The 12177-nt window shown below is 40.9% G+C and overlaps 1 protein-coding gene across 7 annotated transcripts in view; it reads right to left on the bottom strand.

The window, feature by feature from the left end:
• Window positions 1–12177, bottom strand: part of RPS6KA5 (ribosomal protein S6 kinase A5) — a 121752-nt gene that overhangs the window by 33571 nt on the left and 76004 nt on the right. For all 7 annotated transcript variants that reach the window (XM_070414863.1, XM_070414883.1, XM_070414873.1 and 4 more), the window contains 2 exons: window positions 9399–9482; window positions 6981–7084 (listed from right to left, as the gene is read on the bottom strand). In XM_070414863.1, the coding sequence (XP_070270964.1) occupies window positions 6981–7084; window positions 9399–9482 (188 nt within the window). The remainder of the gene's footprint in view (window positions 1–6980; window positions 7085–9398; window positions 9483–12177) is intronic.

The following is a 12177-nucleotide window of genomic DNA, read 5'->3' as shown; positions in this document are numbered from 1 at the left end:
GGAGAACTTCTATACAACTAAGTTGTTCTGTTGAAGGGGCTTCCTTGAAAATGCCTATATATCATGCCGCCCATTCATCGACGGTACTCAGACAGAGGAGATGACTATCAGGGACACTGATGAAGGATTCTTACATCACTGAGAAGGTTTTATTCTCATTCTAAATTCTTTTATTTTGCAATCTGATGGACCAGAAAAACAATCTTGTTCTGATTTTAGGCTACCTGTAGACAACAATAGGCAAGCAGATAACTTGGAAAATCCATTATTTTGAAACATCTCAAGTAAAAACCATAAAAAATATGCAGAGTTCAGGGAAGATCACAATAATTAAAGAATGAAAGAACTAAATGATGAGAAAAAAGCCCTGGTTAATTAGGACATTTGGGGATAAGACAATGATATATTATTTTTAAAAGAAGAGACTGAAAGATTTTACACAGGAAAGAAAATCAGAAGGATTATCTTGAAAGGGAAAGGTAACGTAAGATAACTTAGTCGTCGCATTGTTTATAAATTTCAGGAACAAAAAATAAATGCCACAGAAAACCATGGAATCATAAGTTAACACCAGGTTTTAAACAAACTATTAACAACATGACAAAGTGAATAATTAATTAACTAAAGGGAAAATCCTATCTGAATTCTTGAAAAAGCTGCTCTAGTTTTAAGATTTTAAGACTCTGACTCAGGCTCATTTTCTCTTTCTAAAACCAGAATGCCAACTGATTGAGCTAAAGGCAACTTAAATTTGGACAACACTTGGTTCAGAATGTTCCTGCCATCACAACCAACAATATACTATCTCTCTGCAGGCAGCGCTGTGCTGGAGAGAAAAATCACAAAGAAGATTGCTTGTGTCATGGGATCCAGATGAGGGGACTCAGTCAGAGGAGCCACTACTTAATGCTGTCAGGTTAAGCCCACCCTTTGCACCTGTCACCGTGACAGGTATGACCTTGCAAAGGGACCCAAATTCTCAAGACTGTAGCCAAGGTTTTATAAAATTCTGAAACATTTTCAAACCATCAAAAAGCCCATTTAAAATAAGCCAAGTCATATTTAGTATTTTTAATAACTGATGATGATTTTAACTATGAATTTAACAAGAAATAGTCCTATCCCTTAACTTGGTATTAACTAGCTGGGACAGCAAGAAATTATTTATATGTACTTCCTCATCTTTCCTGTAAAAGGTTCATTTAAAATTTTCAATTGAAGTATAATTGATGTACAACACACTTCCCACATACAAAGTAGACAACTTGATCAGCTTTGATGCATGTGTACACCTGTGAAGCCATCACCACAGTCAAGATCATGAGCATACCCATCACCTTCCAGAGTTTCCTGTGTCCCTTTGTCATCAACCTTGCCCTCCTCCCAGTCAACTGTCCCTCAAAAAAATTCCCACACCTGAGCCAGTTTACCTTCCCAGTACCTCTTGAATGAAGAGGGTGGGTCAGTTTGAGAAAGGGGCCCGGAAATGTGTGCTGTTAATCTTTCTCCCAGACGTCTCCAAAGGGACTCATGGCCTTGTACCAGACTAACTGTACACTGGAAAAAGGAAATAATCCGAATGTAAAAGGATTATGAGGCACTGGTTTTGAACTGACACTAATTCCAGGAGACCCAAATGTCACTGTGGCCCACCACCAATCAGAGCAGGGGCTTGTGGAGGTCAGGTGATCAATGGCGTTTTAGCTCAGGTCCATCTCACAGTGGATTCAGTGGGTCCTGAACCATCCTGCGGCTATTTCTGTAGTTCCAGGAATGCACTGGAACAGACATACTTAGCAGCTGGCAGAATCCTCACATTGGTGCCCTGACCTGGAGAGCGAGGACAATTATGGTTGGAAAGGCCGGGTGGAAGCCATTAGAACGGTCTCTGCCCAGAAACATAGTCAATCAAACACAGTACTGCATTCCTGGGGGATTGCCGAGATGACAGCCACCATCAAGGACTTGAGAGATGTAGGAGTGGTGACCTCATCACGCCCCCATTCCATTTGCCTATTTGCCTTGTGCAGAAGACAGAGGAATCTTGAAGAATGATAGTAGGTTATGATATGTTTCAACCAGGTGGTAAGTCCAATGCAGCTGCTGTTCCAGATGTGGTTTCATTGCTTGAGCATCCCTTGGTACAGGGTATGCTGCCATTGACCTGGCATATGCCTTCTTCTCCATCCCTGTTCGTAAGGCCCACGAAAGGAGTTGCTTTCAGCTGGCAAGGTCAACAGTGTCCTACCACAGGGGTATATCAACTCTCCAACCCTGTATCATAACTTAGTTCTTGAAGACCCCGATCACCTTTCCCTTCCATCAGGTATCACACTGGCCCATTATATTGAGGACCTTATGCTGACTGGACCTAGTGAACAAGGAGTAGCAACTACTCTAGACTTATTGGTAAGACCTTGTGTGTCAGAAGGTGGAAAACAAACTTCAGGGGCTTCCTACCCTGAATGATTTCTAGGGGTGCACCGGGCAATATCAAGATATCCCTTCCGAGGTGAAGGATGAGTTATCGCATCTGACCCTGCCGACACCCAAAAAAGAAACACAATGCCTAGTGAACCTCTTTGGATTTTGGAGGCAACATAGTCCTTGTTTGAGTGTGTTACTCCAGCCCATTTAACAAGTGACCCGAAAAACTGCTGTTGAATGGGGGCCAGAACAAGAGAAGGCTCTGCAACAGGCCCAGGCTGCTGGTTGAGCTGCTCTGCCACTTGGGCCATAGGATCCAGCACGTCCAATGGTGCTCGAGGTGTCAGTGGCAGATAGGGATGCTGTTCAGAGCCTTGGCAGCCCTGATAGGTGAACTGCAGCATAGGCCCCTAGAATTGTGGAGCAAAAGCCTGCCATCTTCTGCAGATAACTACACCCTTTTTGAGAAACAGCTACTGGCCTGCTACTGGGCTTTAATAGGCTAAAACACTTCACTATGGTCCCCACGTTTCATACAGCCTGAGATACCCATCATACATCATACATTATGCATGAAGCCATACAGTTGGGAGTGCACAGCAACAGTCCATCCTCAAATGGAAGTGGTATACATGAGACTGGGCCGGAGCAGGCCCTGAAGGCACAAGTCAGTTTCATAAAGAAGTAGCCCAAATGTCCATGGTCCCCACTCCTGCTACACTGCCTTCTCTGTGCCAGCCTCATGGGGAATTCCCTGTGATAAGATGACAGAGAATGAGAAGACTCAGGCCAAGTTTACCGACAGTCCTGCATGATAACACAGGTGCCACCGGAGTGGACAGCTGTAGCACTGCATCCCCCTTCTGAAACATCCCTGAAGAGCAGTGGTGAAGGGAAATCTCCAGGGAGCAGAGCTTTGTGCAGTGCACCTGTGTGTTCACTGAGCACTGGAGAAATGACCAGATGTGTGCTTTATACCAATTAAAGACCAACGTGTGCTTTTATACCAATTAAAGCCAGCAGTTTGACTAGATGGTCAGGGGCTTGGAAGGAACATGATTGAAAAATTGGTGACAAGAAAGCCTGGTTGACAACAATACTTGGAAGAGGTATGTGGATAGACCTCTCTGAATGGGGAAAAAATATGAAGACATCTGTGTCCCATGTGAATTCTCACCAAAGGGTGACCTCAGCAGAGGAGGATGCTCTTTCTCCAGTCAACCCCACTGCCACCCAGTGGGCTCATAAATAAAATGGCCATGGTGGCAGGGATGGAGGATACACATGGACTTCGACTCACCAAGGCTGACCTGGCGATGGCCACTGCTGAGTGCTCAATCTGCCAGCAGCAGAAACCAACACCGAATGCCCGATACGGCATCAATCCCCAGGTGATCAGCCTGCCACCCGGTGGCAGATTGACTACACTGGCTACTGCCATTATGGAAAGGGCAGAGTTTCACTCTAACTAGAATAGACACTTACATTCCACACAGCATTGCTTCTGATCAAGGAACTCAATTCACAGCAAGTGAAGTGCATGAATGGGTCCATGCTTCTGAAATTCACTGGTCTTACCATGTTCCACACCAGGTGGAATTATGACTTGTTACCGTCTCTGTCTGGAGATTAAGTATGGTGTAAGGCAGGGGTGGGGAATGTAGCCCACGGACCATACAAGGCTCGAGAAATCATTTGGTGTGGCCCTGCCAAGGCATTATGGGTGAGTTAATTAGATCCTTGACCAAATATAGCAGGCTAATTTTTAAGTTGATGATTTTGTATGGATCTCGAATTATATTATAAATATCCAAATGGCCCTTGGTAGAAAAAAGATTCCTCAACCTTGGACGGAGATGCATATGGCTGCCAAGCCGACAGAGTGAATCGGCAATGATTAATTTTTAAGTGTCACATGACTGGGCCACAGGTTGCCCAGATTAAACATTATTTCTGGGTGTGTCTGTGAGGGTGCTTCTTCCTGAGATTAGCATTTGAATCCCCTCCTAAATGTAGGTGGGCACCATCCAATCCCTTTAGGGCCTGAATAGAAAAGAGGAAAAAAGAGCTTTACTTGGGACACTGGTCTTGTGACTTCAGAACCACTGGTTTTCCTGGTTCCCCAACTTGCAGATGGCAGATCGTGGGACTACTCAGCCTCCATAACTGTGTGAGCTGATTCCTTATAATAAATCTCCTTTTATATATCTCATTGTTTCTGTTTCTCTGGAGAACCCTATGATAGTCTCTTTATTTTTAGCCATTCCAGTGAGTATACAGTGGCATCTCATTGTGGTTTAGTTGCATTTCCCTAAATCCTTTCATGTGCTTATTTGCCACCCAAAAATCTTCACTGGTTAACTGTCTGTTTCAATTTTTTGCCCATTTTTTTTAAAATGGAGATTTTCCCCCTTGAGTTTCAAGAGCTTTTATTTGATTTATAATTTTATCCCAGGCTGTGGCTTGTCTTTCCATTCTCTTAACAGTTTCTTTTTAAGACCGAAATTCTGATGAAGTCTACTTTATCAGTGCTTTCTTGTATGGACTGCACTTTTTGTGTTCTATCTAAGAAATCTTTACCTAACCCAAGGTCATAAAGATGTTCCTTTATGTTTTCTTACAGAAATTCTATAGTTTTAGGTTTTACATTTAGGTCAATGATGGTTTTTAGTTTATATTCCTATATGGTGGAATTTATTTATAGAAGTTCATTTCTTCCCCTCACCCCCACTCCCATGATAGCCAATGGTTCCAGCATCATTTATTGAAAAGACTATCTTTTCTCTACCAAATTGACTTCGCACCTTTGGGGGAAAAATCAGTTGCCTATATCTGTGCGGTTCTATTTCTGGCCTTTCTATTCTATTTCATTGAATATTTGTCTATCTTGATACAAACACCAGTGTCCTCTTAAGTATTACAGCTTAAAAGTCTTGAAATCAACTTTGGACTACTTTTTCAAAGATGATTTAGCTATTCCTGGTTCTCTGCATTTCTATATGAATTTTAGGTCCAGGTTGTCAATGTCCAGCAAAAAGTCTACCCTAATAAAAGAGAAAGATGCAAATTGACCATGCCTTCACAACACCAATCAGCCAATCAGGAGTGAGTATGCAAATTAACCCAACAAAGATGGGGGGTTATTTTGCATACGCAGGTGCCGAGCGGCGGGGGGAGGGACACTTGCATCATCGCCATGGCGATGATGCAGGTGTTCCTCACCACCCCAGCCACTCTGGGCCTCTGGGCAGCGTGGGCAGTGCGAAGGTGGTGCCGGCAGCCAGGGGAAGGAAGACCCATTCTTGCATGAATCTTCATGCATCGGGCCTCTAGCAAATAAATAAAAGAAAAGTCTGCTGGGATTGTGATTGTGGTCAATTTATAGATCAATTGGGAGAGAAACAGCATCTTCACTATACTGAGTAGTTCCCACACTGTGTGCTTCTTGCTACTTCACTGAATATTTCTGCAAAATTTGGAACTTCTCTCTCTGCAGCTTTCTCCTCTCTGACACTCTGCCCTCAAACTCTCGCTGCCTTTGTCTTCCTGGACTCTCAGCTCCACCTCAACTCTCCCTGCGCTGCAGCCTGGACACTCTCAAGGCAGTAAGCTGGGCAATCATAGGGCTCACCTCATAGATTTTCCATCTCTCATTGTTCACTGTCCTTCACTGCTAGATAGTCAATATCTTCAAGATTGTTCTTTCAGATATTTTGCTCATTTTAAAAACCGTTTCAGGCAGAAAACTAAATTCGGTTCTTGTTATTCCATTTTGATAAGTGGAAGTCTCAATTTTTAATGTCAAATCTGCTCTCAAAGTTATAAGATTCAAGTAAGAACAGGACAAAAACATAACTAGTAATTAGTATAATGTTTTATCACTGTTGTTTATTTGTTCATTAATTCATTTCATTCCAGAAGTATTTACTGAATTCTGCATAGTAAAGCACTGTGCTGGCTGGCACCTGAGCATACAATGCTAGGATCAAAGCCAGACGTGCCCTTGCTCTCACAGAGCTTACAATCTAGTGGGACATACAGACATTAATCAAATAATTATAAACGAAAATGTAACAATGCAATTGTGGTAACTGCTATGAAGGAAAGGAATAGAATAATGCTATAGTAATCTACAAGAGAGTGATTTTATGGTATTTGTTTCTATTGAGCCTCTATACATGAGCTAAAAAATATCACTATTTATGTTAAAGTCACAAAGAAATTATAATATGTATACAGTGGGAAGAAAGTATCCATCAAATAAACTTCAATATACCATGTATCAAGACAATATGCTAAGTGCTTTGGAATACACGAAAATTATGACACTTTCCCTATGAAACAAAAGATCAATCCGGGCACATAAAATATAAAAAAAATAAAGGTTATATATCTACATCCTATAAGATTTTAAATGGAAATTAACTACTTAAACCTAATTTTGTCTATCCCCATTTTTTAAAATTATTTTTTTTCCCATCAGCCGAATTACAGAAATTGGATGAGCTCCTTTGAGGTAACAATACATTGATTTTATTTTGTTTAAGTCTTACCTAGAGATCTCAGCTTGGGAATTCTTCTCCCCATCCACAGTGAAAGGAGATGCTCCAGTTAGTAGTTCATACATTAGGACACCTAAACTCCACCAGTCAACTGCCTACAAAACAGCAATTTCATTTGATAGAATATTAACTAACATGTAATTTATAAGAAAGAAAAATGAACAAAATAAAGCTGTATATTTGGCAAATATTTTGAGAAAAAGATTTTGTACATAGCTTTTTGTGCAAGGAGTATTAAATTAGCTCATGCAAGACGTTTAGAGAACAAATATCCAGGTATCCTCAGTACAAAATTTAAATGCGTTCTAGTTATTTTATAAATAGTAATGGTTTTACTTTGGTTAATTAAAAATAAAAATTTTAATTTAAAATAAATTTTAAAAATCTTAAGTAAGTGAAATCTTTGGATTTATGATAGATGGGGGAAAAGTACCACTTATCATTTTTTTTTTACCACTTAACATTTTTATTAATTATTCAGCTCCAATAAATATTATACAATTACTTAAAGTCAAAGAACAGAAATAAAACAAAAATAATCACCTAATCAATTCCTCTTATAGAACCTATCACATAAAGCTAATAGTCTTCATTGTAGGAAGCATGATGAGATTTTAAATAATGTAAAACAAAATGTGGTCTAAATTGGAAACCAATTTATATGTGTAGTTATCTGAACTGAGAACACAACAAATTACACATAATTTAAAGAATATTGATATACTGAAAATTATTTCTTTTATAATTATGCAAATCAAGATTTCAATAACAGTTGAATATAAGAGCTTATGCCAATGAGATATTATCTGGATGCTAAAGTTTTAAACTCTCTGCTTCCAAATTTGAAAGGTAAGGTCTTAGAAAAATGATGCAAAATGTATGAGCCTAGAGATACTTTAAGGAAAATTCATAACAATGACACAGAAAACAGGCTGAGGCAGGCTGAAACAAGAGTGAGTGCCAGCCTGGCACAGCAATGAGCATGTTGTATACATTATATCTCATTTAACCCAAAGTCATCAAGGTGTTCCATGAACTCCCATTGACTTAGCTGTATTCTGGACCGCAGGCATGTAGCAATCCTAGGAATAATATAAGGTTTTCTTTCCTACAAATTGGTTCCATGAGGTCTTAGCAGGTAATTTAAAAATTTTAATAGTTATAAAGGCCTACCAAATTTTCCAATAGTTTCAAAGAATGCCTTGACATGAACTAAAACAGCAATTTAATTCTTTTATTTATAGAAGCAGTTTTACTGCCATCTGAGTCAGGAACCTCAGAATGTTCTGCTTTTTGATTTGAAACCAGGCTCTTAAATTGATACGGCTCTACACTAAGATGTGAAAACTTGGAGAATAGGCTTTAAACATATGGTAAGTCCTTAGCAAATATTCTCCACATTTAAGACAGTTGGACTGTATATGTGGGGTTTGAAACGGGATGCAGGAAAGGGGACAGTGAGAAGCAAAAAATAGTCAGAATCCCTATTTGGAGAAAGTTATTAATAAAGCAAAAGTATTAAAAAAAGAACTGAACAGGTAATACAGGCAGAAAAAATATGTGACCTAGATTTTGTAGCATAACTACTTAGAAAGCCTCTTCATGGCCTTCATTTTGCACATACAAAGGAAAGTGAGGAGGAAAAAATTAAGCTGTTTAGAGGACTTAGGAAAACAATCTTAGACTATCTTGAATGCTTAAAAAGGATTATTTTCTTTTTCCAAGAATTGTTACAATGATTATTTCTGTTGAAGAGATAATCAAGAAAGTCTCCAGTATTTCTACAAAGTTAAAAGCAGAAACTGGGAATAAGAAAGCAGGAAAGATTCTCCATTCAATGATCTCTTAGAAAGCAAATATCAACCTAAGGTGAAACAGTCAATTATATGTCCCATATATCTTCCTAACAAAAACCAATAATGCCAATAAGCACTGTCCAAAATCATCCAGCGTGACTCCAACAGGAACAGTGGACAGTTTATGCATTCACAGACATCTCTGTATTGCATTGTGGCTCAGCTGTGTCCTCAAAGAGCAGCTCCCATGCAACAGAAAATGAATGATTTTTATTTTAAATAGAGTTACTGGTGCTTTGCTCAAGATATAGATTCTTATTTGAAGAATTAGTTGCTTTTGAGGTTTCTTTTTATCAAAGTTATCCTATAAAACAAAAATTATCCTCACCAATAAAACCTAAAAAAAGGGAAATCTATTTCTATTCTCTTTTTCCTCCAAAACACTAGATATCATGATGTGTTCATGTATACAAAGCAAAGGAGAGAAAAAGTAAAAATAAGACACCACCAGAATGAGACTCTGTTGAAGAGACTATACCTAAGTTATAAACAAGGATTCTTATTATATATTTTATTGAGATATACTAAAAAAAGTGTCAAAAATAGAACATACCTTGTCATGTCCCGAATCTCCTCCTCTGATGATATCTGGTGCCATGTATTCAATAGTGCCACAAAATGAATATGCTCTTTCAGCCTTAAACAAACAATCAAACAAAAAGGGATTTGATTTCAAGCTGGTATGACGAGTGACAAAAAGAGAAGGTTCATAAGACATGTCAATGATTGAGATTAATTACTATGTACAACAAAGAAACGTAATGGCAGAATCTACTAGACAGACCCTCTTCTCACCAGAATAGACCATTACTTACACAGTGTGAGTCCTGGATAAAGGAAGACTTCCCATGCCTGAAATCTACCACCATTCATTCACCCGTGCATCCACCATCCACTTAGGAATCCAATCATTCACTCTTCTTCTTCTTCTTTTCTTTATGTGCACAGATTTTAATTATTGGTTTCTTTAACCATTCTTTTCTATAAGACTGTAAACAGTCCAAGTAAGACAACATGAACTGCCTAATACTTTACTATGGATGACTTTATTTCCACACTAAAGGCCTGGCGCATGAAATTGTGTGCAGGTACGGTCCCTAGGCCTAGCCTGCGATCAGGGCCATCTTCCCCAGCTGCCGGCCCCGCCCTCCGCCACCACCCACCTTGGTTCCCCGTTTGCCATCAGCAGTGATTGGAGCCTGCGGGCCAGAGGGGGAGGGACCAAGAGGTCAGCCCATTCTGCCTGCTCGCCAGTGCTGCCATCCACCCCGGTTTCCCATTTCCCATCTGGTGATAGGAGCCTGATGGCGGGGGGGGGGGGGGGGGGGAGACTGAGAGGTCGGCTGTTCCTTCCCGCTTGTTTGCCCCATCCTCACCACAGGTTGCCCTTGGTGTGTGGGGCGACCGGTGGGGTGGGGGCCTTGGCCTGGTGCCGCCTGCATCCCCCACCACCCACCCTGGGTCCCCATTTGCCATCGGCAATCAGAGCCTGCCAGGCCGGGGAAAAGGACCAAAAGGTGGTCAGTGCACCTCATAGTGACTGGTTGAGCGGTCATTCTGGTCATTCTGCCGTTATGGTCGCTGGGCTTTTATTATATAGGATAGGCAAGACTGGGAGAACACTAGAAAACTTGGAGGGGGAAGGAGGCCAAATGCTAATAAAGGGAATACTAAACCTAACGATAAAAAAGAAGGAAATTTTCCTACCTCACCATCTTGTCTAGTTTGGCACTGAAATCAGAATGTTTAGTGATGATGAACAAACTGTTTTTAAAGCTTTTCTCACCCTAGCCAGTTTGGCTCAGTGGATAGAACATCGGCCCTTGGACTGAAGGGTCCCAGGTTTGATTCCAGTCAAGGGAATGTACCTTCATTGCAGGCTGATCTCCATCCTGGTCAGGGCACATGCGGAAGGCAACCAATCGATGTGTCTCTCACATGAATGTTTCTCTGTCTCTCCCTTTCCCTTCCACTCTCTAAAAACCAATGGAAAAATATGCTCAGGTGAGGAGTAACAAAAATATAAGTAAATAAAGGAAGATTTTCTCTTAAAGAAAGTTGTTTCTTCTTTGTAGAATTTTAAAAAGGACTAATTTTATATAGCAGGCTAAAAATTAATTTAAGAAATTGAAGCCATTTAAAAAATGACCAATTGTGTCATAAGACTCATCCCTACATAAAAAGATCTAAACTAATGCAAATATGTTAAACGGGGATAAAGAATTCCTCTTTAATAATACACATTTGTATGGCTATATCTGAAACTTTTAAAGGCACTTTGGCGTCATTAAAATACTTTTAAAAAATTATTTTAGAGCAAGCTCTTCAATTTATACTTTACTCTTCTTTCACTAACAAAGGTTAAGAAAAAGAAGCATTCCTCTTATTTACCATTTTTTAATGGAAAGAACTCCATTCTAGCAATGCTACCAAAGTGGTAGAAGTCCCCTATTCTGTTGGCTAAAAGTTAAGCCCAGATATAATGAATGTAATAAATTTATTTAAACACTGTAATAATAAATGTATTAAAACTACTTAATACTTAATTAAAATACATCCTATCTAATAAAAGAGAAACATGGTAATTAGCCGTACATCCGCTACCCTTCCCATTGGCTAATCAGGGCGAGATGCAAATTAACTGCCAGCCAAGATGGCGGCCGGCAGCCAGGCAGCTTAAAGCGAACAGGAGGCTTGCTTGCTCCAGTGACTGCGGACTCCAACGTTCCCCACCTGACTTGCCGGCCTCTCAGCTACAACTCTAAGCAACTATGTTGCAAATATAGAAGCTAAACAAAACCCCAGAAACCTGCTTTACTCAGCCGGGCTTCAGCCAGCCGGACTGCAACATTGTATCAAATACAGAAGGTAAACAAAGGCCAGAAACCTGCTTTCAGCAGCCGAGGCCTCAGGGCTAAAGCTGGCCCAGAATAAAAAAAAGAAAAGAAAAAAAGGAGCAGTTGGGAGCTTCAGTCACCCGCCAGCCTGAAAACAGCCCTCAGCTCCTCAGCCAGACTGGCCAGGCACCCCAGTGGGGACCCCCACCCTGATCCAGGACACCCTCAAGGGCAAACCAGCCGACCCCCACCCGTGCAGCAGGCCTCTATTCTATATAGTAAAAGGGTAATATGCCTCCCGGCACCTGGATCAGCGTGACAGGGGGCAGCGCCCAAACCCCCTGATCGCCCTGCGGCTCTGTGTGTGACAGGGGGTGGGGCCACAACCTCCCTATCCGCCCTGCTCTGTTCGTGACAGGGGAAGGCACCCCAACCCCCTGATCAGCCCTGCTCTGTGCCTGATAGGGGGAAGCTCCCCAACCCCCTGATCGCCCT

This window comes from Myotis yumanensis, unplaced genomic scaffold, assembly GCF_028538775.1.
Source record: "Myotis yumanensis isolate MYYU_CA2020_CCGP unplaced genomic scaffold, mMyoYum1.0.hap1 SCAF_1, whole genome shotgun sequence".
In the NCBI taxonomy this organism is placed as follows: domain Eukaryota; kingdom Metazoa; phylum Chordata; class Mammalia; order Chiroptera; family Vespertilionidae; genus Myotis; species Myotis yumanensis.
The sequence above is the reverse complement of the archived record's forward strand: the minus strand, read 5'-3'. Positions and strand labels throughout refer to the sequence as shown.